Source organism: Hyperoodon ampullatus (assembly GCF_949752795.1).
Source record: "Hyperoodon ampullatus genome assembly, chromosome: 8".
Taxonomy (NCBI): domain Eukaryota; kingdom Metazoa; phylum Chordata; class Mammalia; order Artiodactyla; family Ziphiidae; genus Hyperoodon; species Hyperoodon ampullatus.
This window is the reverse complement of record NC_136921.1, coordinates 6,981,238-7,008,691: the sequence shown is the minus strand read 5'-3', so window position 1 is coordinate 7,008,691 and position 27,454 is coordinate 6,981,238. Positions and strand designations below refer to the sequence as shown.

The window sequence follows — 27,454 nt, the reverse complement described above, 5'->3', positions numbered from 1 at the left end:
AGAAGCAGGCGGAGGGAAGTCGTATAGACTGATTTTTCGGGGGTTCAGATACTCAGCAGTCAGCACTGTGGCCACAGCTGTGAAGGTGGGAATGTAGATCTGGGCGGTTGTAGAGGATTGATTGTCAGATACGGCAGCAGATGAGAAGCAGGCCTGTGGGTGGGAGAGGAATTTTCTGTCGGATTAGAGAGACATCTGTCCTGCCCTGCCTACTGGCTCTGCCTGGAATGCGAGCACCACACCGTGTGAGATCAGACCTCACACCTTGTAGGTGAAAAGGAGGGTGTTTGACGCGTGTCTTCCCCCCGTGTCTCAGTGTCAGCTGGGAGTGCTGCCCCTCGGCACAGGGAATGACCTGGCTCGCGTGTTAGGCTGGGGCTCGGCCTGTGACGATGACACCCAGCTCCCGCAGATCTTGGAGAAGCTGGAAAGAGCCAGCACCAAGATGCTGGACAGGTGAGTGGACCGCACGAGTCCCCTTGACTAGGTGTTCTCAACCCAGGGTCCCTGGAAACCATAGGCCCTCTGCAGTTACTTGTAAAAATTCGGCCTGAGCAGGAATCCTTGTCTCTGGTGGGCTTTACCTGGCGATCAGGTTATGAAAGAGCTGACGAGCAGGACAGGTTGGCACTGTGCCCTCGAGCGATCAGGTCTCACCAGCCAGGCCCGATCCTCTGGGCCGTTAGAGAAGGTGGCCCTGTCCCCTTTGGCCTTTGCAGCCTCGTCTGATACCTGTCAGCAGAGTCTTGCAATAAGGAAGACTTATTGCATAGTTGAGCAATTCCATGTTCCCAGAAGAATCTTAAGTTTTGGACAACTCTCCTCTGTGTGTTTAGAAATAACTTGGGCGTTCTTCTCGAGCGAGCTGCTTAGTGCTGAGCTCACGTATGAAACCCCTGACCGCAGCCTGCAGGACCTGGTGTTGCTGAAACGCCCGTATTCTCTCTTAGGCTCCTGCGCTGCAACGAGCAGGTGTGGTCTTGAACCCTCTCCAGCTGCCTCTACCGTTTCTTCTCTATTGAAGGGAGGCCTACGTGCCTTTGGAGGCTGTGAAATGCTCAGCCCCCGCGGGAGAGCTGGCTGCTGGCTGAGTGATTTCAGCTCTGAAGAGGGGAAGCCCATTTTCCCAGAAGCAGCATTATGGGATGCCTTTCACCTCCTTCAGTGGAGCTGCAGTGTCCAATGGGTTGTGACTAAGTGAGGAGCCAGGTTAGGGACACGGGAGTCAAGATAAAGGCTTACAGATGAAGTTAGGGCTGTCATGAGATCAAGCCCCCAGGCCACAAGTTGGGGAGGTGGGAGAGGCACGGGGCCTGCCTGGGGGCTCGAGCCGACCTGCTGAGAGCTCCTTTGTGTGTGCAGGTGGAGCGTCATGGCCTACGAGACCAAACTCCCCCGGCCGGCCTCCTCTTCCACTGTCACCGAAGACTTGAGTGAGGGCTCCGAGGTACTTCCAGTTGCCCTGCCGCGTGCTCACTGTCCTCACCACTTTGGGGCCCTGCCTCCACCCGTAGACGTCCTTCCCTAGGTTAGACCCACGCAGGGGCAGGGCCAGCCGAGGTGGAGCTGCAGCCCGTGGCCTCTGCCCCCACAGGATTGGTGGTCATCTGGGGGCCTCCTGGGGTGTCGCCGGATTTGGGGTCCTCTGTGTCGATGGCCCCCTAGGACTTGCCGCCCCCTGCTGCCAGTGCCCCCGCCCAGCCCAGGCTCCCGCTCTGGGCCCGCCTCCTCCACGTCCCACCCTTGCCGTCAGTCTGTGCTAGTTCAGTGTTCAGCTCTTCTTTTCACTTTACGCTGGTTTTTGTCATCAGTGGTTCCCTCAGGGCCCAGACTGGCGCAGCGCTGGGCGCCCAGCTGTGCTCACCCCACTGGGCAAGCTGGCTGCTGGCTGAGCAGGAGAGAGGGCTCTGCCAGGGCCCGTCTGCCCCTCAGGAGGGTCAAGGGCAGCAGTTGGCAAACTACAGCCCCCCAGGCCACACCCGCCTGGGCTGCTGTGACCTGGCCTGTGAGCAGAGAATGGTTTGCGCGTTTTAAGAGAGGGAGCGTACGCACGTATACAAAGCCTAAATATTTACTCTCTGGCCAGTAGTAAAGTTGGCCGACCCAGGGCCAAGGTCTAAAGAGAGGGCTCGTCACAGAGGGTGAGCGACCCCAGTCCCGCAGGCAGGGGTGAGCGGTGAAGGGGGTGATTTGTATCGAGAGGTGGAGAGGGGCCCGGGCCGAGTTCCAGCCAGGCAGAGAAATACGAGTGGAGCCTCAGCTGAGGACCCTGCCTGCCGCCTGTGCTGCTGAGGAGGACGCAGGATTCAGGACTCCAGCCCAGCACAGGCTGGCTGTGTTGAATCTCCGACGAAAGCAGCACGAGCCATTCACGAGGTTTTATCACCGTGTTCTTTTCTGTTAAGATCCCTTCGTCCACAGCTCCGTGAAGCTTTTGAAATCTGTCAGATTAGCGTGAAGTGAGCTGGGGCTCGCCGGCAAGGGGCGGGGGTTAGCGTGGAGCTCACCGGGCTCCGTCGTGGGGCTGACAGTCGCCCGCCCTGTTTGGGGCAATGGCAGGTGCAGCAGATCCTCTTCTATGAAGACTCGGTCGCGGCCCATCTCTCTAAGATCCTGACCTCCGACCAGCACTCGGTGGTGATCTCCTCGGCCAAGTGAGTGCCCGGCGGCCTCGGGGGAGCCAGGGTCCCAGCCAGGACTGTCTCTCTAGAAGCCTCTCCCCGCGTTCCCCCCCACAGAGTGCTCTGTGAGACCGTGAAGGACTTCGTGGCTCGGGTGGGGAAGGCCTACGAGAAGACCACCGAGAGCTCCGAGGAGTCGGAGGTCATGGCCAGGAAGGTGCGTCCTGGGCACCTGGGGTGGGTGTCTGGGCGGGGCAGCAGCCCCTCCACTCCCTCCTCTGTTCCCCGCCCAGTGCTCTGTGCTGAAAGAGAAGCTGGATTCTCTCCTCAAGACCCTGGATGATGAGTCCCAGGCCTCGTCCTCTCTGCCCACGCCACCCCCCACCATCGCCGAGGAGGCGGAAGACGGGGAGGGGGCGGGCGGCAGCTGTGGCTCCAGCTCCACCGGGGACCGCACCGTGGGGTCGGCCTGCCCAGCCCGGCCGCAGATATTCCGTCCTCGGGAGCAGCTCATGCTGAGAGCCAACAGCCTGAAGAAGGCGATTCGCCAGATCATAGAGCACACAGAGAAAGGTAGCCGGGCTCTGGATGCCGCGGGGCTCTCTGCAGGCCAGCCCCGGGAGCTCCCAGTTTCCCCCCAAACGTGGCGCGAGACGCAGAGGGACCCACCGTGTAGGCCAGAGCCGCTCTGGACCGCCTGACACAGGCCAGCGCCTCCTTCCTCAGGGCCTGTGCCCGATGGAAAGACACTGAGCGGACGGCAGAGTCGAGAGGGCGCCCCCAGCTGGTGGAAAGGTGCCTCGCGCAGGCACACCGGGGGAGCGTGTTGGGGGACCCACTCCCTGGAAGCGTCCTCACCTGCGGCAGCTCTGCCAGACCTCAGGCGCAGCCTGGCCCTGTCCGCTTAGAGGTGGGACTGTCCCCAGGGGTGGGGGCTCCGAGGAGGGCCTCGGTGCTGAGACCTGAGGTGCTCTGAGGACACCCGCGGAGGACGGCCCTGTGCCCAGGAGGGAGGTGGGCCCGGGCCAGAGGTGGGAGATGAGGCTGTAGGACGATGTGACGGACAGAGGTGAGGATGGGGTCGGAGGCCGGGTGAGCCGGGTCGGTGCTCAGAGACGGGGGGACACCTGACTGCAGGAGCGCGGGCGGCTGCCCTCCGCCCCCCATTCTGCCAGCGTGTGGGCGGACGGGCGTGTGGGCGGCCCCGCTGCGAATCTCTTTCTGCCTCAGGTCTGACTAATGATGCCAGGACCCCCGCCCAGCCGCCCGCCCCAACCAGCTCCCAGCTCAGCGTCCCACCCCCGTGCGTCCTGTTGAGCATCCGCGGGTGTCTGGGGGAGCCGGTGTCCCGCAGGGGAGGCGCCTTCCCCCGGGTCTAACTCAGTGTGTGCCTGCGGTGCTGAGCGACGCTGATGATTGTAGGGGATGGGTCAGGGGGAGTCCACCGGCTGTGGAAACGCCAGGGGGGCCCGGGGCCAGCGGGCGCTCAGCCCCCAGGGGCCCTACCTCTGCCTGGGGCGCCCCCCAGCCCCACCGCTGCCTGTTGGGGGGGTTTCCGGGGTGCCACTCAGCACCCCTTATGCAAACCGGGACGTAAGGGGATGGGGGCTGAGTGCTGTCCACTCCAGAACAGGCGGGGCTCAGCAGCACGCTGAGGTTGGGGACCCCCAAACCCAGGGTGGAGAGGGGGTCCAGGGGTCCCCCCCGCTCTGGAGGTGCTTGTGGATGGGCTGCTTCTAGAGGCTTCCTTGTGACCTCCAAACCGGCCGCAGGGCTGTAGCTTTCTGGCTGGGGGGTGGGCGGGGGCGGGACGGGGCCTGGGGGGTGGGTTGGCTTGTAACTGTGCGTTTGTACAGCCCCTTTTCTCACTGGTAGCATGTTTGCCCACTACCGTCCTTTCTTCCTTCCCCCCCTTAATTTTGCTTCTGCCTTTTTTGTTGGCAAACACGACTTCAGCCTTTCATTCCTGACATGTGAAATTTCAGTTTCTCTGGGGTTTGTCAGAGGGCATGGGGACCGCGCCTGAACTCGGGTTAAAGGGAAAAAAACTTCCAATAAAAAGATGTAAAACTGCTCTCTACCTCTGGCTGGGCCCAGCCTGTCGCGCCCTGGCCGCGGCGGGGCAGCCTGTGACGATTTATTTTATTTTTTGTAGGACATTCAGGTATTGAAAGGGAGGGGGGAAAAGAAAGACCAAAAAAAGAGAAAAAAGGTGTGATTTTGAAATTGAAAGAACACTGAAAGTTTACATTTTATAACATTATATGCAGATTGTATTTAAACCAGAAATATTTTAGACAATTGTAACCCTGTAAAGCTGATGAAATATTAAAACAAGACAAAATACTTTTAACAGAAAGAAAAAAAAAAAAAAGGCGGGGGGAGCGTCTGTGCTGTGGTGTGTGAGGCAGGCGCCGGCTGCAGTGGTCGAGGGGCCCGGGGCCCGGACAGGTCACCGGCCCTGGTGTCCAGGATGCCACTGCTGACTGTCCTTAGTCGGCCTGGGAGAGAGAGGCACCCCTGCATAGGATTAAAGACTCGCCCAGTCAATCGCTCCCTTTTCCTAGACTCTTTGCTAAGCTTTGAAGAGAACGCTGTAAAACCACAGTGACCTGTGAACTTCATTACCTCCACCCTCACCCAGACCCTGAGATCCTCCCCAGCAAGTTTGCTTCTGTCTTCTCTCTCGGTACCTTCAGAAACCATCTCATACCTTTTCCGCTCTCATCAGACCCTTTTCTCTCTGAGCAGATCGATCTGCTGCTTCTTACAGTGAGAACAGTGAGGTCGTGACCTGCCCCTGCGCGCTGGCGGGTGCACTGCTCCCTCCGGGCTGCGCGTGCTCTCGCTCGTTTCTCCCCTCCCCTCCGTCTCTCCCAGCCCTCGGCCCTCCTCCCCAGCCAGCTGGCACGAGGGTCCCGGTGCCCTGTGTGCCAGGGCCGGGGAGAAAGTGGGACGGGTCGGAGCTTCGGGTCTAAGCCTTCAGCCGAGACGACATTTGAAGGGAGATGAGTGAGATGAGGAGGGGGTCCGCGTGCAGTGGGAGCCCCGCCAGCCCGGTGGTGCCTGCGGGGTAACGTCTGTGCGCTCAGCTGCAAATACCCTTGCCTTGCACAGCTGTGGACGAGCAAAACGCCCAGACCCAAGAGCAGGAGGGGTTCATCTTAGGTCTTTCCGAGTCGGAGGAGAAGAAGGACCTGAAGTCGGACGACAGAGCGTGCCACGGCGAGGGCCACGGCGCTGCCAAGGGCAGGAGCCTCCGCAGAGGTACAGCAGCCCTGGTGACCCGCGGCGCCGCCATCAGGCCTTTTTGTCTGCGATGCTCAGAAGCTTGCCTTGGGAAGCTTACGGGTGCTTTCTGACGGTTTCTGTGGCCACTTGGAAGTGTAAAAAGTTTCAAACAGGTGACCTGTCTCACATACCACCTGCTGTGTGCAGTTTGCCTGGTGCAGGCCTGGCAGGATCCTGGGCAGGGGGCGACCTTGCTGCTGGGGCGGTGCTTCCCTCTGAACCTCCCTGCGCGCCCAGACCCAGCAGGCCCTCCCTGCACACCCGGGGTCCTCACCCAGGGCTTGGGGCCTCCTGGCTGCAGCCGGCCACATACCACGTTTGCTCCGGGTGGTAAGGGACCACCCAGCTGTACGGGCCACCACCTGCGGACCCCTAGCCCTCCTGGAACAGCCCCAACTCTGCGCGGCCCCCTCGCTCGTGGCCTTTGCGAGCCACCGGGAGATCCTGCCCCAGAGTTTCCTCCACCACGTTCCTGTGCAGGACTCGCCCCTGCCCGTGCACAGACCCCGCGGCCTGACTGCGGTTGCAGGCCGCCCCTCCCCCTCCCCGGCCTCGTCACGTCACCGCGGCCCCAGCCCCTCAGGGGCCTGTGTCTCTTTGGCGGGTGTCCGAGCCCGCTCGCCTCTGTGTCCCCTTTCTCGTTTCCCCTCCTTGCTCCCTGCCGCGCTCCTCGTCTTGCACACTCGGCCGCGGCGGGTGGCCCACTCCTCGCTTCCCTCGGCCCCCCTCCGCCTGCTCCTTTCTCCGATGAAGCTGCCAGTAGCTCAGTCGCGTTCTGTTTTCTGTTCTGTTCTCATAGTGTCCAAATCCCCGTGTGAAAAGCTGATAAGCAAAGGAAGCTTGTCCCCGGGGGGTTCTGCCTCTCTTCCTTCGCAGTCAGGAAACCGGGACAGCCTGCCAGCGCTGAACACGAAGATCCTGTTCCCGAGTGAGTGTTCCCCGCGTGGGCCGGGGTCGCCGGCACCGCACAGAGGCCTGTGTGTCTGGGGGAGGGGCGCAGGCCAGGCACTGAGCTTTCCAGCTCAGCACCCAGCTGTCACTCGCTCTGCCTGGCAGTAGTCTGAGGGGTTCACGAGACCGGGCCCCTGTCTTCCAAGAGTTCATAGGTCCATGGGGAAGACAGGCAGAATTTCAGAGTCATATCACGGTATGAAAAGTGCTCTTGTTTATTACAAAGAGCAGACGGCATTCAAATCGTCGCCCTGGGGTCCCAGGAAGATGTCACTGAGGAGGTGATACTCAGTTGGGTGCTGATAGGTAAATAGGAGTTGGGCTGAGTGAAGAGGGAAGGGCCGGCAGGTCGTGATGGGGAGTCGGTGGGTCACCCCTTTGTTTCCAGCATGATTGCAGAAGGAGCACAGCTGGCCACCAGGAGAGTCGGGCCCAGTCCCCTTGCCTTGCCTTCATTTTGCCCAGGATCATGTCAAGGCAGCTCCTGTTGCTTCTTCCCTCAGAGAGAGTCATGATAGCACTTTGTGTCTGCAGTAGGAAGGAGTGGTACGAGGGGTCGAAATTGCTGATAAGACTCCCTTAACCAGCTTCCTGCGGCCTCCTGGGCAAGCTAGAGCACGCGCTGCTCCTGTAAGCGATTTGGCAATTTCTAGGTGAATCTCAACTGAATAGAAAGAAAATTGCGGAAGCTCTAGGGAAGAGAGGCTGAGACAGATTTGGTTAATAAGCAGCAAAGACGCTACTGGAAGGGACGGATTGGCAGAATGTTCAAAAGCAGGGCCCCATCTCAGCCTTACTGTTTATCATTTAAATTTTTACAATGGGTGCAGGTATCTTGAGGGTTCTGGTCACCTGGAGGGTTCCTTGATGTTTAACCTTTTCTCATGAGTTTAGCCTTATAACGTTGTGTGACTAGACCCTACGATTAGTTGCAGTAGGAATCATCTTGGTGGACTTTCTTAAATTTAGTGAGAACTATCTTTGTGAGCTCCTTTCTGATGTGTCTCATAGGTGTCGGTTACCACCCGGTGTTCGTTTTTGTTCTGTGAATATGGATTTATGATAGTGATTTTTGCCCTGAGACTATTAATTGTCAAAGTTTGGACATTTTTATGCAGTATTTTAGAAACATCTTATTATAATAACCTTCTGAAGAACCTGTGGACCATCAGCCTCAAAGACACGACGGCCTCTTCATTTGGGAGCCCCCAGGCAGTGCTGTCTCCTGTTTTCTGCCTTACAGATGTTCGTGCCGGGATGTCTGGTTCCTTGCCTGGAGGTTCAGTCATCAGTCGATTATTAATTAATGCCGATCCCTTTAACTCCGAACCAGAAAACCTGTGAGTATGGGGTAAACCAAGGGGGCATGTTGTCAGCTGAATGCTGGAGCGTAGAAAACTGGCTTGGAATTAACTAGAGAAAATCGTGAGCAGCTCCCTGCGTGACCCTTTTCCAGCTGGCGTTTGCCGATAAGGAAAACCTATAAGGTGTGAGGCGTCCGGGGCAGAGGGTGTGTTGGGAATGCCTGGGTAGGGAGGCGCCGTCCTGGCGCATGCCTGACCTTCTGGGGCCTCGGCAGGCTTGGAGGCTCTGCCCGTGTCCTCGGTCGTCCTCCCCGCGGTCCTTGCTGGCCCCACGTTGGCGCCGCCTCCTGACCGCCTTCCTTCCGGCGGGTCTGCTGCTCCCGTTAGTGTAGCTCCCGGGCTGGAAGCGCCTCCTCGCCGTGCCTGGGGAGATGCTGTCCTGGGCTTGGACTCTGGGGAACGAAGTCCCGACACTGCTCTGCGTGCCACGTGCCGTGTCCACTGCCCAGCGTCAAAGGCAGTGAGGCCTTTCACGCAGCTTGTTCTCGTGTGTGTAGAGACCGTTGCGGGGACAAATGGTATTTTGAAAGCCCAGCCTTCTAGATTTCCCTTTCTGCTGGCTGATAGCAAGTTCTGGGCAGCTAGTGGCTAGTGGCAGTTGGTTAAAAGTTGTCCACCATGTGTGTCCGGCGTGGTGGGGAGAGTAGCAGTGAGAAATGTGCGGTTCAGAGACTCTGGCTTTCGGGAAGCAGAGCTGCAAGCCTGCACAGTGGCAGCCAGTTTTCCTGCAGGGTGGCCTGGGTTCCCACACCTGCTCCAGTGCTGGCCCGTGTCCTTGTCCCCAGCCTGGCACCACCCTCCTGTCTGCTTCTCACGCCGGGGCCTGTCGGGGGCTCTGGTCCTGACCCTTCCTGAGTTGTCCTCCCCAACAAGGCCAGAGCTGTAGCCTTCCATGAGCAGCGCCCACAGAGGCCTCCGGAACTAGATGTGCTGTCTCTTTCCGTCACCCGGGGTCCCTGCATTTCCATACTTGGCAGCGAGGGCTGTGGTCTCTTCCTTCAGGGAGAGGCTTCTCCTTCCCCTGGGGAGACGCAAGCTGCTCTCCTCTCCTCCCTCCCCAGCGTGGCGTGCCGGGCCTCGCTCACGGGGGTGAGGGGCCGGGAGGAGTCTTACCCGCGGTGGACCTGGGACGTGGGGCTGGGCTGGACATGTTCAAATTGGGGACTTTGCTTTGATTGGGTCTAGGGACGTTTGAGGGACGTTTTGGGATCCAGGGTGTAAGCATATGTGGGCGTGTGTGCCATGGATGTCATCAGGTTTAACATTGCTGATGGGAACGTGAGGTGGTGCAGCCACTTTTAAGACAGTCTGGCGGTCCCTCAAAACCCAGGGTTTCCACATGGCCCAGCAGGTCCCTTCCTAGGGTTACTCCCAAGAGGAGAGAAAACACGTCCCCACTGAAGCGTGTGTATGAGGGTTCACAAATCATAGCTCAAAAGTGAAGCAACCCAAAGGTCCGTCAGCCGAGGATCCCTGCATTGGGTCGTCGCTGTTCGCCATTAACCAGCTGAAGCACTGAACTCAGATGAGCCCAGTGCTCGTGGCGTGAAAACGTGCTCAGTGATGGGAGCCAGACGCAAAGGGTCACACGCTGTGTGATTTCATTTCTAGGAACCATCCAGAATCTGCAAGTTCGCAGAGAACAGAAAGCAGATTAGTGGTTGCCGGCACTGGGGAGGGGTTGGGGCTCATGGCTGAAGGATGTGGACTTTCTTTTTGGGGTGATGAGCTGTTCTAAAATTGATTGTCGTGACTCTGAATACATGGACAATCACTATGGAGTTGGACATTTTAAATGGGTAAATTGTATGGTATGTGAGTTACATGTCAGTAATGCTGTTACCTCCCCGCCCCCCCAAAAAAACCAAAACAAACAAACAAAAAAACTGAGTTTTGCCCTCAGGAAGAACTGCTCAGAGGCTGGCACGCAGGGTTGTTCTAAATGGCCTGAAATACCCCTTTGCAGAGAGTATTACACAGAGAAGTGCGTCATGAACAATTACTTTGGCATCGGCCTGGATGCGAAGATCTCCCTGGACTTCAACAACAAGCGTGATGAGCACCCGGAGCAGTGCAGGTGGGTAGGTGGGTGCGGCTCCTGCGCGTGCCTGTCCTCGGGTCTTGTGCTGGCTTCTCCTTCCGGCCGTGGGGTGATTTCTGGGGCGCACAGAGCCCTCAGGTGGAGTACAGACATGGAGCCCGAATGCCTTGTCAGAAAGCGGGGCGCGTCTGTGTGTCGTGGCCACGGCAGTGGCATCTCCATGTCACCCTCAGGTGGGGTCAGGGCTTGCTCCCCCGCAAGGCCCTCGAGCAGGCAAATGCCACAGGAGAGGCCCCGGGGGGTGTTTCGCTGGGGGTGTTCAGGTTCTCCCCTAAATCACCACGTACTGTCTACCCCTGGCCGGGGAGAGGACGGAGAGGAATGGGAAGGTTTCCTCCTGGCTGAAGTAGAAAGTCCTCTCCTCCGGGGAGACGTGACAAGGGAAGAACGGAGTTGATGTCTCCCGCCCCACCCCACGGTGGCCATCACCTGGAGGGCAGACTGTTCAGCTATGACTTTCTAGAACTAGAGACAGGGAAGCTGGTGTGGAGTTTGGGCGGAGAACAGCCATTGATGCAGGAGGAGGGGGCCCCTTGCTGGAGAGCCTGCAGACCTGCCCCCGCCAGGTGCCCTTGTCACTCGGAGCGGGGGGTCACAGTGACACCCGAGGAGTTGCCCGGCAATCCCCCAACTCCTGTGTGCTTGGACCTTTCTCGGAAAACAAAATCAAGCATAAGAACTCAAAAACCTTGGAGCTCTGGGGCTCGAGTGTCGGAAAAGTCTCAGAGGTCCCCAGGGGTCATCCCTGTTACACAGCACATGATGGGAGCCCAAGTCATTTGAAGATACCCCTGTTAGTCTGAATACAACTGAAAAGGCATTGAAATGCAGGTAATTTATCAGAGCAGAACAGGTGAGGAGCAAGGCCACATGTGATATGTTTTTAGAAACATGGGATCCTGATATATAATCTTGCCTGAGTTTGTATCTTTGAGAAGGTCTACTTAGAAGATGCCACTTCTACACATCGACCCTTAAAAAGTAATTGGGAACTTCGTCAAGGAGGCGTTTACCAAGGGCTACTGCCACGTACGTTATAGAGCTCAGGGGTGGGCACAAGTAGAGACCCGTCACAGGGGTTAATTCAGCGAGTGCTGGTGGGAAGTGCCCCGTTGTGGTCATTCGTGCTCAGGACACAGGGCAGTGCTCTCCGTGCAGGGTGAAGTGCACAGTTACCGCTATTTCAGCTGTAAATCAAGTTCCTAAGGAAATACACTGAAGCATTTATCATCAGCACTTACAGATGTGGGGATTGTGAATTCTCTTTTGTGCTTTTCTGCCCTTTCCAAATTTTCTGTGGTAAGCATAATTTTATAGCTGGAAAAAAAATTGTGATTTATACGTTTTTTTGTGAGGTTCTGTAATGTCTTACCTTTTTTACCTCTCAGGGTATGATCACTTTCTTGGCAGTGTTACTCTTTGGCAGAATTTCTGGTCAGTGAATAATATATCTCTTTAGCCCATCTCGCGTGGACATGTGACAAGGGCATGTCCTCCTCATCTTAACGGTGTCGCTGCTGGGAGTGATTGCCCGATGTGACCCATTTGTGATGAGGTGGCAGCAAGGGCCGTAGGTAGCTGTGCAGAGAAAGCTGAGACCCACGTCAGTCCTTTGCTTTCCACCCCTAGGAGTCGCACCAAGAACATGATGTGGTACGGAGTCCTCGGCACCAGAGAGCTGCTGCACAGAACCTACAAAAACCTGGAGCAGAAGGTCCTGCTGGAGGTGAGCAGGCGGGCCCCTGCCGGCCCCTCTGCTGACCCAGTGGCCCCTCGGCCTTAGCCCTGGGTGGAGTGCTGGGGGGAGGGAGCCCCCGGCTGAAGCCTGGTTCTCTCTTCTCTCCTTTCACGCATTTCTACCGCTCAGTGTGACGGGCGACCCATCCCACTGCCCAGTCTCCAGGGAATTGCTGTCCTCAACATTCCCAGCTATGCTGGAGGGACCAACTTCTGGGGGGGCACCAAGGAGGACGATGTACGTACCGGGGTGCTGGGCAGCATGGGCCGAGCTCAGGGAAGGGGATGGGGCCGGGGTCCCCAGAGGGGCGGCCCCTTCGGGAGCCGTGGTGGAGCCTCCCGCTCTGGGGGTGCCCTGTCAGTGAGGCGGAGGGATGGGTGGAGCGGGGCCCTTGTGCCGGCAGCGGGGGCGCAGCGGAGAGCAAGGCAGGCAGGCCCCGCTCCCGTGGCCTTGAAAAAGGGATGCCAGGCAGGACAGGCATGGTCGCAGGTGTGGCTTGGAATCCGGGCCCAGGTCTGGGAAGACTCCTAGGAGGAGGGACATCTACACTGAGACCTGAGGGTGACTCGGGGTTGGACAGGTCAGGTGGGTGTGGGGCAGGAGGAGGGAACAGTGTATGTGAAGGCTTGGCGGCTGGGCAGGGCCGGGCCGGGTGCGGGAAGGAGGCTCACTGGTGCTGTGCGTGCTGGGCGGAGCACGGAGAGCTCAGAGCTCCCGTGGGGTCGTGTAAGGCAGGGAGGAGTTTGGAATTTATGCCGAGAACTCTGGGGGTGTTGGTAGGTTTTAACCAGGGGCCTGACTTCCTTCGTACGTAATAGCTAATAAAAACAGTTGACACCGGCTGCACACTGAGCGTGTGCCGGTCCCTCTTCTCAGCGCTGTGCCTGTTGACGGCCCTCATGAGAACCTGTGAGGAACGTAGTACCCGTGTTAGCCCCATTTTACAGATGAGGGAACCCAGGTAGAGAGACAGTAAGTTGCCCAAGCTCCCACGCTAGTGAGTGGCAGGCCTGGGGTTTGATCTCAGGCAGCTGCTCTCAGGCTCTGACGTGGAGACCCGTCAGCAAGTGTTGACCCCGTAGCTTCTCCTACTAGTGGGCCTGTCGGGCTCTCGCCAGCACAGCGGCCCCCAGGTGAGAAGGATGCGCGTGGTGAGGGGCGTGTTCAGGGAAGCTGGGAGCAGAGGTCAGCTCTAACGCCGGCCCTTCCAGACCTTTGCAGCCCCGTCGTTTGATGACAAGATCTTGGAGGTGGTCGCCGTGTTCGGCAGCATGCAGATGGCCGTCTCCCGTGTCATAAAGCTGCAGCATCACCGAATCGCCCAGGTACCGCCGTGGTCCTGGAGGTGGGAGGGGCCTGGGTGGAGCTGGGGCTCACACACGTTTGGGGCGGCAGGCCTGGCCCAGAGCCGCGCTCTCGAGATAAACGGGCCCCCGGGGTTCAGAGCCCAGGGGAGTGGGCGCTTTTCCAGGATCGCCCCGGCCGCCTCCTGGTCCAGAGCCCATTCTCACCTGCCGTGTTTTGACAATTAAAAAATACTTTCGAAACTGGGGCTGGCTTGTACCCTCCCTGAGCTCCCTCCCTGACTCACTCTGTGGGTACCACCTGTTTCCTGCCCACCCCTGCTGAGGTGGGTGAGATGAGACGGGCCTGGCTGACCTTGGCCCCTGGGCCTGCAGCTCTTAGAAGCCACAGCCTGAGTCTGGGAACAGAGGCCGAGTGCGTGGCCTTGCCCGGCTGCTCAGAGGCCCGGCTAGCGGGTGGCAGGGTGGGTTCCCCATCCGGTACTTCTGGTAATGGGTTGGGAAGGGTGTGTCTGTTGGTGGGGTTGGGGCGGGCGATGTTCTCAGGCACAGAGATGGGGAGTTCATGCTCCTCTGAACCCCAGTCCTTTCTGTCCCTGCCGTGGGCTGCTTGAATTTCACAATTTTAATTCCTTGGCAGTATTTTTTGTTGAAAAAAGGAGCACTTGTTGGGTGTTTGCTCTGTCCTGGGAGTGTCCCCACGTGCCCAGGGACCCAGCAGCTCTTGGTGGTCATGTGTCCCCGCCCTGCACCTGGTGCTGGTGTCTGAGCACCGAGTTCCCTGCACTGCGATCACAGATGGCGGTGCTGGGTGCAGGGCAGTGGGAGCGGGGTGGGGCAGACCCCCCGGGCTCCATGAGCTGCGTGCGCCCCAGGCGGGGATGCTCTGACCCCGGAGGCTGGTGGGGGGCGGGGTATGGTGTCACCCCAGGGGTCAGCCGGCCGGTGCAGGGGTGTGTAGGGCAGGACGGTGCCTGTGGTGCTGACAGCACTTGAAGGCTCCTGGGTGCAGCTCGGTGACGGCTGTGATGTTTGCTCAGTGTCGCACGGTGAAGATCTCCATCCTGGGGGATGAGGGCGTACCTGTGCAGGTGGACGGAGAGGCCTGGATCCAGCCGCCAGGGTACATTCGGATTATCCACAAGAACCGGGCACAGACGCTCACCAGGGATCGGGTAAGACGGACTGCCTGCGGCGCACATGTGCCCCTTCTAGGAGAAGACCTGGAGTTTTTAACGTTTTGTTCCAGGAATTTATTTATTTTTTTTGAAGATTAAGATTAAGTGAACAGGGCTCTGCTTTCTAGGACCGCTCCCCCTCCCCCCAGCGTTAAAAAGAACGTCTGCCTTTCTAGCCGGTTATCCCACTAGCGTCCCAGCAGTGCTTGTTGTTAGATGTGTGCTGGCAGGAGAGAGTGTAACGCTGGCTCCCGTGCCCTAGGCCTTTGAGAACACCCTGAAGTCCTGGGAGGACAAGCAGAAGTGTGAGCTGCCCCGCCCTCCGTCTTTCTCTCTGCACCCGGAGATCCTGTCCGAGGAGGAAGCCAACCAGATGGACCAGTTTGGGCAGGCAGCGGGGGCCCTCATCCACAGGTGGGCGCCACCTTTCCTCCGTGATCCACTCCTCCGCGAGAGCGCCCGGGCCCCCTGACGTCACTGGGACGACCCAGGTCCGCGGCTGGGCCGCAGGCGTTGAGATGCCCTTGCCGGATCTTATGTGCCGTCTGCCTCCTTCACGAGGGCCTGGCCCGGGTTTCTGTTAACCCCGGGCTTTGGTATTTTCACTGACAGTCTTCCAGGGATTACTCGGGGTTTATGCAGGTGGAAGCTTCACACCACCGGCGTTTTCAGAGGCAGCTCATAGGTTTTACAGCCTATCCCGGATCTCTGAGAATAGTACCCCTCCTGCCTCCTTTAGCCCCCAGAGAGCGGGTTTGCACTTAAGAAGCAGACAGTGTAGTTATTTTGAAAAAACAAAAGCCAACAGCCAAAGGCGTTTCCTTCTCCTACTCTGGACCTTCCAGCACAGTGGTCGCTGCTCTGCCCACTGTCCATTCTCCCCTCCCCCCGCTGTGTCCACCCACCTCGCTCCAGCATGGCCCTTCCGCCTGGTGACCTGTGCCCTCTCGTTGGCCACATCCGCTGACCCCCTTCAGCTGCTGTCTGGCGGTGTCTCTGCATTGTGCCTCCCCTGCCCCTGCCGGGAGCCGCCACAGGCCTGGAGCCCCTCCACGGCCCAGTCTAGCTTTGTCCTGGCTTTCTCCTCCTCTGCCTTCTGCTACTTACCCGCTCGCTGTTTTACAAGGTGTAGGTCTCATTTGGGGCATTTACCGCCTTGGCTGAGTTTCTAGAAAAGTTTGGGATTTTGTTGTCAGATTTCCCATTTAAGGCCTCCTCCGCCACCCGCCAGGAAACGATCGGCCGTCACGGGTCATCACGGTCGAGTCGTGGTCTTGTTGGCCCTCTGGGCCGAACCTGGGCTTGTGTTCCAGCGAGGCGACTCGCAGGCTGCCGCTCTTCGGTCTGATGAGCGCCGTGTCTCCCTCCAGCATCCGGGAAGCAGCGCGGTCCCACCGAGACGTGGAGCAGGAGCTCGCCCACGCCGTCAACGCCAGCTCCAAGGCCATGGACCGGGTGTACGGCAAGCCCAGGGCCGCAGAGGTGCCTGCGCTTTTCCGGCCTTTCTCCCACGGGCCCCTTTCGCCCTCGGGCCGTCTCCACGGTGTCTGTTCTGGTTCCTCCCAGGGGCTGAGCTGCAGCTTCGTGCTGGAGATGGTGAATAACGTCAGAGCTCTGCGCAGCGAGACGGAGCTGTTGCTGGCGGGGAAGCTGGCCCTGGTGAGCTGGGGGGCCGCTTGCTGTGCGCACAGAGGGCAGCCCGCCTCAGCCCAGGATCCCCGGCCTTGAGAATTCTAGGCCCCCTGTCGGAGGGGCCTCAGAGGCCATCTGAGCTGACGGTGTGGTGATGCTCAAACCCTCTGGCCACATCTCGCCACGTCATCTCCAGGGTGTCCGGGACCTCCTGTGTTGTAGACGGCGCTCTGCCCCAGGCCCCCCAGGTGTGCGGCCACCGCCGCGGCCAGGCTGGCCGGCCTTTTCCCCCGGCCGCCTTCCTCACTCAGCCCTGCAGCCTGGCTGATGAGTCAGCCCTGCAGAGGCGTGCGGCTGGAGTTGGACTGAATCGCAGAAGCTAGCGTAGGGCAGACCCGAGAGAGCGCCTGGCCAACCTCCTTGTTTTAAAAAACGAGGAGGTGGGAGGTCAAGGAGGCGAAGTCACTGGAGAACCGCCCTAAGAGTCCAGTTCCACACTCTCTGCTCTCATTCCAAAATACCGCACTGTCCTGACACGTTCCAGCTGCTGCCTCCACGGCCCCACCATGCTTCCTGCGCTCTGGTGCAGGCGGGCTGCTCCCCCGCTTCCGAGAGAGGGTCCCGAGGAAACCAGAGCAGGTGACCTGTCAGCCATGCTGATGCGATTTGAGACAAGCTGGGCCTGCCCCATCATTTACGAGAGGAGAGTTTAATTCTCTCACCCGACACTACTTACGAGGGGAGGTTCTGAGTCTGGCCCTTAAGTGGCGTTCTGGGACTCAGTTTCCTTGCAAGTTTTTAGAAAACTCTCTGAGAGCAGCCCAGCCCCTGGGGCAGACCTCCCGTCTACGTGGGGCTCTGCCACGGCCCCAGCTCCTCCCTGCCGGTAACCAGCTGTGTCTCTTCCCTCCCTGCCTGGAGCAGCAGTTGGATCCCCCTCAGAAGGAACGGCTCACGGCTGCCCTCGTCGAGATGGACCAGCAGCTCAGGAAGCTGGCGGACACGCCCTGGCTGTGCCAGCCCATGGAGCCTGGTGATGAAGAGGTATGTGGGTCACAGGGCTTCAGCGCGGTGTCCCCGGACACAGCGGCACAACCTTCAGTGCCTGAACTCACGTGCTCTGTGCAGCTTCGGGATTAAGATGATGTTGGTCCTGCAGCCCCTGATCTGGCCTCCCACGCTTCTCTTTTAAGATGCCTTGAAGGCACAGAGATGAACTTCGGCAGGTAGGAAGGAATTGGGAATTGCTCTTAAGAATGACCCTTGGTGACTGGGGCACAAGTTGCCCTCGGCAACAGAACTGCGGTGCTGTCCAGGACATAGGTGGAAAGAAGGCTGAGCCCAGCCCCACTATTTGCCCCCAGTGTGGAGGCACATCGGTTGGCTAAACAGCAACTTCTTGGGAGTTTGTTGTTGACAGGGGCAGAGTTGCTGTGTTCAACTCACAGTCACGCTTTTCTGTTGTGCGTATTTAGAGACCCCAGCTTGCGCGGGTCTTATAGCTGGGACAACAGATGGGACCCCGGGCATGTGCGCCCTGGGGGTAGTGTCTCCTGAAGCAGGAGAGGCAGGAAGAAGGCCCTGGAGAGGCTCTTGGTGTTGGGTGGTTGGTTTTTGCGGGCAGCACCTGGAGAGGGGCAAACCCTAGGTGGCCTTCCTCTCAGGGGTGGAACAGAGGTGGGCCGGGAGAAGAGTTCACCAGGTAAAGAACTGCTAGACACATTAGGTGCCCCTGCTGCCGGCTCGTTGTCAGGACCCGTGGGCAGCAATAGGGCGAGGGGACGGGGCCGGCAGTCCAGAGCTCTTCTTGAACATGCAGGCGTTTGTTGATAGATGTGACCCCTGCCTGGAAAACTGGCTCAGAGGCCTTCCAGCCAAGAAACAAAACTCAACAACTGAAGAATGAGGACATTTTGGTTCAGAGGGCCCGGCCAAGCTCATCAAAATTTGTAGTTAGTTATAAAAATTTCATTTAAAGAAAATTACTACAATAATAATAATACGTAAGATATTCAACAAATGTAGCAGTAACCTAGGCCCGTGATTCCAGATTATGTTGTCAGAGCCTGTGAAGTGCAGACAGTGCAGTGGGGAGACAGGGAAGAGGACATGGCTGGGAGTGAGGGCACATAAGGTCCCTCCTCTTACGGTGGAGGAAGGTTAATGAAAGTTCTTGACTTCGATAATTAGAGAAAGGTAGAGTCAGTTTTAAAGGTAGCTTTTAGTAAAATTGAAAAGGTGTATGTCTTTTTGAATCACCACAAAAGACACAAGCAAAATGTAGTCTGTATCGTAAAAGAAAATAAAAGAAGTAGTAAAGATGGAGCTAACAGCATAAAAATAAGAAAATAGAAAATAATATAACTGCTCCTCTTAAAAGCAAATTATTCTTAGATTGTGTTAGGAAAAAAAAAAAGAAATCTAACCAAATACTAGTCACAGGAGCCCAGTTTTCTCTTCCATACCCTCAATAAAAAATTGTGACCCAGAAAGATTAAAACAATTTCAAGAAAGCACAATAAAAAATCCAAAGTAACAATGTAAAAATAGAATTGCATACCTAAGGCAGTAAATGATAGAGGATCACTTTATATTGGTAAAAGATAATAACCATATCATTATACTATATATTGTATAATTCTGAGATAAACTTATGATGGTTATAATAATGATAAAATCTTGTCCTAATATAACATTTAAATGACTTAAAGTATGTATTTCCCAATATGTGAGATATTTTTCTGATAAGTTTTTTGTTATTGATTTTTAACTTAATTTCACTGTGTTCAAAGGCAGTTGTTTGTATGTTACCAGGCCTTTGAAAGCTGTTGAAACTTACTTTATGGCCCAAAAGGTGGTCAGTTTTTATAAACGTACCTTATATCCAGTTGTAATTATTTACGTCATTAAGTCCTTACTTTGTTTTTTATTTTTGTGTCTTCTTTTTTTTTTTTTTTTTTTTTTTTTTTTTTTTTTTTTTTTTGTGGTACGCGGGCCTCTCACTGTTGTGGCCTCTCCCGTTGCGGAGCACAGGCTCCGGATGCGCAGGCTCAGCAGCCATGGCTCACGGGCCCAGCCGCTCCGCGGCATATGGGATCCTCCCAGACCGGGGCACGAACCCGTATCCCCTGCATCGGCAGGCGGACTCTCAACCACTGCGCCACCAGGGAGGCCCCCTATTTTTGTGTCTTCTTGATCTGTCAGTTACTGTTGAACTCTCTAACCGTGAATGTAGATGTCTCAGTTTATCCTTGCGGTTTTGTGTATATTTGCTATATGTATTTTGAGGTTATGTTATTGGATGCATACAAGTTTCATCATTATATATAAAGACCTTTGTTAACTCTCTTTGTTTTCAAGTCCACTTGTTTGGTATATTCTTTTTCATACTTTTTCATACTTTCACTTTCACGCTTTATTTGGAGTGTCGCTCTTATAAATAGCATTGCTAAATTTTGGGGTTTTATTTGGTATAGTACTCTGTTTTGATTGGAGAGTTCAGTCTATTTATATTTATTATGATTATGATATTTAGATATATTTTTACCATATTTTGTGCTTTCTGTCCCATTTTTTTGTTTCTTTTCGTTTCTCCTTTTTGATTGATGAGTCTCTCCTTCCCACACAATTCTGTTTGTCCCCTCTACTAGTCTGGAAATATGTACTCTTCTGTCTGTTCTTTTAGTGATGACCCCCAAAATTTTAATCTTAATTTACATGCATAAAATATGTAAAGCTACAACTTCTTGAAATGATAGGAAGTGTCAGAAACCCAATTTTGTAGTGTGAGCTATCCCTATCAGTCCGTGATTAATCACGTAAAACAAACGGTCACAACATCTGAACAAAGCAAGTTGATAGAATGCGTATATGTAGAATATATATACAAGTCTATATCATGCTTCTCTATAGAGAGAATTTTATACTCTGCAAAGAGGGAAAATGCTTTCTTTTCTGTTGCCCATAGGACGTTAGAAAATCTGATCATTTTCTAAACTGGGACTACTACTGATGGTATGAAACTCTTTGTTATCGTTGTAGAAATTGAGAGGAAGCGTTTAGAAACTTTGAAGCACTTGAGAGGGAAACTTTATTTATGTTGAAAATAATAAATTTTTTAAAATAAATTTATTTATTTATTCATTTATTTTTGGCCACGTTGCATCTTTGTTGCTGCACTTGGGCTTTCTCTGGTTGCAGCGAGCGGGGGCTGCTCTTTGTTGCGGTGCGCGGGCTTCTCATCGGGGTGGCTTGTTGTGGAGCACAGGCTCTAGGCACGCGCGGGCTTCAGTAGTTGTGGCACGCGGGCTCAGTAGTTGTGGCTCATGGGCTCTAGAGCGCAGGCTCAGTAGTTGTGGCACACGAGTGTAGTTGCTCCGCGGCACGTGGGATCTTCCCGGACCAGGGCTCGAACCTGTGTCCCCTGCGTTGGCGGGCGGATTCTTAACCACTGCGCCACCAGGGAAGTCCCAATAAAAAAACTGAGGTTTGTATTTTGTATGCCTTTTGGGGGTTTCATTTTTCTAGTAATTTGTTTTACTTTCTTTCATTTAAGTACCAGTCCACTATGGAACGGGAATTTTTAACGCTGGTTCTTTTCCAGGGATAGTTTGAGCAGCACAGCTCTAGGCCACAAGGAAACCTCAGATACTAACTCAGAACAGAAATTGTGCCAGCTGTAAACCATGGCCCCTGTGCTCCCAGTGCGCTGCCCTGCGCAGGTGGGTAGCTTCTGCCTCCATGCAGATTCTTCAGTGAAGACAGGGAGGGCAAGGATTTTCTTCAGTTCACGGGCAGGGTAGCAGCTGCTGCGGTGGGAGGCTCACAGCCTGGTGCCCAGTTGCAGGGTGACCAAGCACCTCAGTTTATTTGGGACTGTCAGGTCTTAGGAGTAAAAGCCCATGTCACAGGGATTGTGTGGCTCTAAAGCTTTAAGCCTAAAAGTGTTTGCAGAACAACTATCACCAAATGCCATGCAGCCACCATGGAAACAAACACAGAGCACCACGAGTCCTCCCTGGATGGCTGACCTGAATGCTGCCTGATGAACCCCCTAAGCCACGTCTAGAGTGGCCCTGGTTTCCAGGGTCCCTAGATGTGGGCTGCTGAGACAGAGCAGGTGTTCGTTCTTGCAGTAGTAGGTGGGGAATAGTACCGATGGCACCTGAGGTGTAGTTGAAACACCAGAAACCCTCTGGAGCCAGCCGGGGAGGTGTTACTACAGGCATTCACCCGATGGGGCCTGAGGCCAGAAACCAACCGAGGGCCAGGGGCCCCGGGAGTGAAGGGAAAACCACGCTGGCTCCTGGGCTCCTGGTTTCTCCAGCCAACTCCGCTGGTGCCTTCCAGCTCAGTGCTGCCACCCTCTGGGACTCCGGCTCATCCCCATGCAAGGCAGCAGGAGGAGGTAAAGTGTGAAGGGCAAAGGGAACCTTGGAGGGGGAGGCACCGTATTTCTACTGGCATAAAAATAGGAAAATCACTTATTTGAAAGGAAAAGAAGTGATAGGTCTTTGAGCTGATTCTTTGAAAGTAAAAAAAAAAAACGTCTCCTCTGGCAGATGTAATTGGCGGCGGGGGGGGGGAATGAACAAAATGATAAGGGGCTATAACAACAGATATGGGCATTAATCAAGTTACAGCATATACAAAGAAATGACAGTGAATCTTACAATCTTGATGAAACTTGATTTTTCAGAAAAAATTTAAATTACACAAATTGAAATTTCAAGATATTTTAAAAGTCACAGAACAACTTGAAAAAATAAATTTTACTTCCAAAGGGAAAATGTCAAGGAATATGTAATTTCCGTATATAAGAAAATGTCAAAGCTGGAAAAAGATGGACATTGTCCCAGTTCATTTTTTTAAATTGTGGTAGAAAAACACAATTTACCATCTTTGTCATTTTTTTTTTTTTTTTTGTTGCTGTACGTGGGCCTCTCACTGTTGTGGCGTCTCCCGTTGCGGAGCACAGGCTCCGGACGCGCAGGCTCAGCGGCCATGGCTTACGGGCCCAGCCGCTCCGCGGCATGTGGGATCTTCCCAGACCGGGGCACGAACGCACGTCCCCTGCATCGGCAGGCGGACTCTCAACCACTGCGCCACCAGGGAAGCCCCATCTTTGTCATTTTTAAGTGTATAGTTCAAGTAGTGTTGAGTATATGCACATTGTTAGGAAACAGATCTCCAGAACTTTAAACATTTCATTTTTAAAAAACCAGCACGTTGGATTCCAGACTTCAGTATTATCAGTAGATCCCTTGAAGTTATTTCTTTAAATCAAATAGTTGATGAAAGAAGTTCTTTATAACAGAATTCTAGCTGGAGCGTATAGGATTAAAGCGCCATTTTGCGTCCCTGGGGACACGAGATTGATGGAATCAGCAGCTCTGGACCACACGGGGAGTGGGGAGGCAGGGAGACGCCCGTCAGAGCCAGAGCACGAGTTGTCCTGCAGGGCAGACGGCAGGTCTCTACAGGTGGCCCCGAGGGGGAGAGACTGAGCCACAAGAGCTGGGTGTCCCCTGTGAACCCCGTCAGGGTCCTGATTCAAAGGTTTGCTCCAGATGTTTACCCACACATATCCAGCTGTGAGGATAAACCTTTGGAGCAGTCGGGGAGATCCGATACAAATGGATTCATGAGAGCCAAATGACTTCTTGTTAGTGGTATCAGGAGTGATGATGGTGCCATGAATATGTTTTCAAAAGAGTATTCTTAGAGTTGCATACTGAAGTGCTTATGGGTGGAGTAATTTGATGTCTGAAATCTGCTTTTAAAAGGCCGGAGGAGGTTAAATAAGATAACAGCTCGATAATCAGCCACATTCTACTAGTCTCCTCGTCTTACCAGTGGAAGAAAATATGCATATTGAAAAAGTTAGAAGTAAATGTAAAGCTCATGTTTGCATTGAAGAAAGAAATTGTAGAGTCAGGAATCGGATTTTGTGTGGATTCTGGAGAGGACCTGCCTCACACGTGGCCGCCCCTCCTGCGGGTGGCGCTGAGGAGTGAGGGGCGGCTCGTCTTGGGGCCAGAGAGCCCGTGACTGGGCTGACCGCCCGGGAGCTGGAGTTCTTGCGTGGAGCAGCTGTGCGAGAATGGGCGCTTGATGGTTTTGCCAAGAATAAGACTTCTGTGAAAACAAGTTTCTTCAGTACTCACAGTCATTGACTAGAAAATGTCATTGTAAGAGGTCTCTTTCCACGAAGATGACCGTGCAGGGGCGTGATGAAGATGCAGGGTCACGACAGTCTGGGTGTGGAGATGCTTAGTATTTCCAGGCTCTAGGTTGGGTGCAATCCCAGTGAAAATGCCGATGGAGTTTTTTCAGTGTGACCTGATGTCCCCGTCAGATCTGAAAGTGTGTCATAAAGCTGCGCAGTCCTAACTGTGCCGGTCGCTGTGGGGATGTAGGTAGACAGGGCCCAGGGGCAGAATCCAGGCCGGCGGGGCCAGGAAGAAAGTGGCACACCTGAAAAATAAGGAAATTACGCTTTCTTTATTTGTGAATAGGTTTATACACATTATCAGAACAGGTACCTGTTTGTGTGTGCACAAAATGCTTTACTGGCGGAGACCCCTGCCCTAGCTTCTGTGAGAATCAGCAGAGAAGGTCCACAGACCCGTGGGGAAGGGGTAGCGATGGCTCCGCCGTGCCCTGGACTGCTCTGTGGGGAGGTGGCCACCGAGCAGGGACCCAGTCCCCGTGTCCCTCTGACTCCCTTCCCTCCTTGATTCTGCCTCAGGGAGCAGATCGCAAGGAAACAGTGCAAAGTGCAGGAAAAGCTTTATTTAGAAAGATACTCGTGATGCTGATAGTCAAAGCCTGCCCATGCTGGAAGAGTGGCTAATAACTTGCCAATCTTGATATAATGGTCCTGATATTTAAATAATAATAGAGAGAGCTTTCTAGTCACGTGAGAAATAAACACTATAAAATGAAAAAAAAAAGAATATGAAAATAGATACTTATCACTGTGAAACTGCTTTTTAAAGGCATTAAAAAATCAGCAATAAATACAGGACTAAAAGTCAAGGAAAAGCCCGGGAATAAGAGTATCAGGAACGACGTGTCTTCCTAGCTCCGTGCCTGTCTGGTCGAGGGGTGGCTGAGGTCTTGGTGAACCGGGGTCTGACTCACCGTTTCTCGTTTGCCACACAGAACGTGATGCTGGATCTTTCCAAGCGCAGCCGCAGCGGTAAATTCCGCCTGGTGACCAAGTTTAAGAAGGAGAAGAATAACAAGAACAGAGAAGCTCGCAGCAGCCTGGGAGCCCCGGGTACCTGCCCTCTGCTGTTCTCCTGGCCGCCCGGGCTGTGCGGGGCCCAGGCTCTGCTTTTTCCCTGGCCTGGTGCTCGGCCCCATTGTCCCGGGGCCACGGCCTCCGGTCACGCCCTGCGCCGACTCGTCTGTGGCTACAGAACCGCACCCCGGCTTTCCCGCTCCACGTGGGAGGCTCACCGGTGTCACGCCCTGCCCTGAACTTGCTCCCGGTGCAGATTCGGGGTGACAGGCCACCGAGCCGCCTGCCTGCGCTAGATTGGGGCACAAGGTGGGGAGGAGACAGCAGAGGTGACAAGACAGAGACACAGCTCACACTCCAGCCACACATTGGCCCCCTGTGCCTGCTTCCTCTGCGGGGCTGCTCGTCCCCCATTAATCAGTTCATTGATCAAGGCCCCTGCGCCGGGAACCTGGGCTGCCAGTGGCCCTGGGCCGTGAAATCAATAGAAAATGGCACTACAGGATGTTTCTCCTCTGGGTCAGTCAACTGGGGCTTTAGAATCTCCATTCAAAGTGTCGGCCCTGAGCACAGCTGCCCCCAGGCTCTCAGGTGCTGGGCAGCCCCAAGCCTGGATTTGGGGGTGGCATTTGCTGCCAGTAAGGGTAGCTCCCTTTGATTTTTCTTCTTCGCATGTTTGTCCAAAAATTGGGTTTCTTTGAATGATGGTGGCTCTGACTCCATGGAATCTCTGCGTATGTTTCCCTTCCTGCTGTGGGCTGGAAGTGAAATGGACCCCTCTAGAAGGGAGAGGGAAGCTGACCTCAGCCGCAGTCAGACCCATGTGTCCCTCCTGGGACAGAAGGCTGCCAGTGACCTGGCAGGAACAGACACCAGCTTCTGCGGCAGCTCGAGGGCGGGCAGCTCCCCTCCTCTTTCTGCACAGCCTGGGGCGGCACCTGGGGCTGGGTGGTGGGTGCCTGCCGCTGGGGTGTCTCGGGCGCCTGCTTGCTGGGGCGTCTCGGGCGCCTGCTTGCTGGGGCGTCTCGGGTGCCGCTTGCTGGGGTGTCTCGGGCGCGGGCCGCCGCCTGCTTCGCGCTGGGCTCTGGGCACTCATTGCACTCGTGCTTTTCCGTCTCCGACAGTTCACCTCTGGGGCACAGAGGAGGTTGCTGCCTGGCTGGAGCACCTCAGTCTCTGTGAGTATAAGGACATCTTCATGCGGCACGACATCCGGGGCTCAGAGCTCCTGCACCTGGAGCGCAGGGACCTCAAGGTACTTCCACAGCATCTCCTGGGAAGGCGCACCTGCGCTCCCCGCGGCCCCCCTGTCCCCACCCTCTGACCTGGCCGCGTCCCAGCGTCAGCAGTCTCCTCACCGTTCTTCTCAGGCCTTTGTGCGCGACCCGGGGTGACGACCTGGGGGTGATGCGCGGCGGCTCCCAGACGTGATGTCTCACCTGCTGCGGCCAAAGCCCGAGCAGACCCCGTGGGGAGCCTCGCTCTCTTAGCCTAACTGGACAGTGAGCCATGTTAGCGCTAAAAACCCTTTGGGGAATGCAGCCCTCCGCTAGTCAAGCTGAAGCGTTCTCTGTGATGACGGCCATCGGGTGAAGGGGACCCAGCGGACGGGGTTCCTTCCCCAGTTGGCCGCTTTCTGGCTCCCCCAGTGGCCCTGCTCGCCTGTCTCCCTGCCCTCGGGAGGACGGGAGGACGGGAGGACGTGGGGCGCCCTGACCCGGGGCTCCCGGAGCCTGGCGCTCTCGCGTCCCGCCCCGAGAGGCTGAGAGGCCGCCGAGCTACCCAGTAAGGGTAGCTCCCTTTGATTTTTCTTCTGCCTCGCTCGTCTGTGTCTTGCTCCGTGTGCCCTTGATGACTCCCGTCAGGGACCGGGACGTGGCGGGCGGCCGCGGGCTGCTGGTTTCGGGCATCGTCTCCGGCTGCGTCCCCCGTTGTCGCTTTCACCCTCACTCGCGTTCGGACGCGGGCGGCGGCGCGCCGGGGCCTGAGCGCTGTCCTCTCCTTGCAGGACCTCGGCGTGACCAAGGTGGGCCACATGAAGAGGATCCTGTGTGGCATCAAGGAGCTGAGCCGCAGCACCCCTGCCGCCGAGGCCTAGCCTCCGCCCTCTGGGCCTGCGTCCCCCGCGCCTCCCGCGACTGAGCCGGCTCGGCGCCGCTCATGGTGCTACTCCCGCCGCTCCGACCCGGCCCGGCGGCCCGGGCCCCGGGTCCCGACCCGCAACACAGCTACCTTCCAGCCGATGCCGCCTCCGCCCCGTCCGGGGCCCGGGCTCCTCCGCGCGCCCTCAGCGGCGCAGCGCGGGGCACTGTCTCCCGCCCCCTCCGGCCCGCGCTGTGTCCCCACGCGTCTGAGTGCCCTGGTGTGGGCGCGGCCTGGCTGCCTTCCGTCCCGCCGGTTCCGTCTGACACGAAGGCGACGCTGGGTCCCCCTTAGGCCGAGCAGATGGTAGTTACGGTCCGGGGCTGACGAGCTCGCGCCCCGTCCGTCTCGGCCCCTCGGTCCCTGGGCTGCGGGCGCGGGGTCCCCTCTGTGCCCAGGACGCCTGGCCTGTCGTCTCCCCGCGGACAGAGGCTGGTCCGTGTTTTCTGTGTGGAGGAGGCTTCCCGGGCTGCCGGGGCGTCAGGGGCCGCCCAGAGTTTCTCACCCCGGGGCGACTTCTCGTCTCGAGCGGCCAGGTCGGCGTCCCTCCGCGGGGAGGAAGCTGAGCCGGGACCGTCCCCGGCGGCACCCCGGTCCTCACCGCCTGGGACTTGGCCCTTTTCTCCCCTTCCGCCTCCCGGGGGCTGTGTGCCGCCGTCCCGAGGGGCCCGGGAGCGGGGGCGCTGTCGTCCCGAGGGGCCCATGGGGCGCGCGGCGGAGCAGCACTGACCTGCCGCTCGCTTCGCACACGCTCTGCCGGCTCCCCGCCCGCCGCGCAGTCGGCCGCTGCCTCCGGCCGGCGGGGGCTCCCACTGGCGGGCCTCCCTGCGCTGAGCTCGGCCGAGGCCCTGCCCCAGGCCAGCTTGTCCCCGCGGACGGGGTGG

The 27,454-nt window shown here is 56.5% G+C and overlaps 1 protein-coding gene across 2 annotated transcripts in view; it reads left to right on the top strand.

Moving 5' to 3' along the window:
- Positions 1-26,655, top strand: part of DGKD (diacylglycerol kinase delta) — a gene marked incomplete at its 5' end in the record, with an annotated part of 109,385 nt that extends 82,730 nt beyond the window's left edge. The window contains 20 exons of one of the 2 annotated variants that reach the window (XM_079709610.1): positions 317-456; positions 1,363-1,447; positions 2,560-2,654; positions 2,739-2,838; positions 2,915-3,194; positions 5,739-5,888; positions 6,712-6,840; positions 8,107-8,203; positions 10,194-10,304; positions 11,958-12,054; positions 12,196-12,303; positions 13,278-13,391; positions 14,411-14,545; positions 14,811-14,962; positions 15,919-16,030; positions 16,115-16,207; positions 17,105-17,224; positions 24,347-24,464; positions 25,553-25,683; positions 26,437-26,655. In XM_079709610.1, coding sequence (XP_079565736.1) covers positions 317-456; positions 1,363-1,447; positions 2,560-2,654; positions 2,739-2,838; positions 2,915-3,194; positions 5,739-5,888; positions 6,712-6,840; positions 8,107-8,203; positions 10,194-10,304; positions 11,958-12,054; positions 12,196-12,303; positions 13,278-13,391; positions 14,411-14,545; positions 14,811-14,962; positions 15,919-16,030; positions 16,115-16,207; positions 17,105-17,224; positions 24,347-24,464; positions 25,553-25,683; positions 26,437-26,526 — 2,457 coding nt within the window. In that variant the 3' untranslated portion in view covers positions 26,527-26,655. Of the gene's footprint in view, positions 1-316; positions 457-1,362; positions 1,448-2,559; positions 2,655-2,738; positions 2,839-2,914; positions 3,195-5,738; positions 5,889-6,711; positions 6,841-8,106; positions 8,204-10,193; positions 10,305-11,957; positions 12,055-12,195; positions 12,304-13,277; positions 13,392-14,410; positions 14,546-14,810; positions 14,963-15,918; positions 16,031-16,114; positions 16,208-17,104; positions 17,225-24,346; positions 24,537-25,552; positions 25,684-26,436 lie in introns of both variants that reach the window. The other variant, XM_079709609.1, reaches the window with a different exon arrangement.
- Positions 26,656-27,454: the final 799 nt, after the last annotated feature.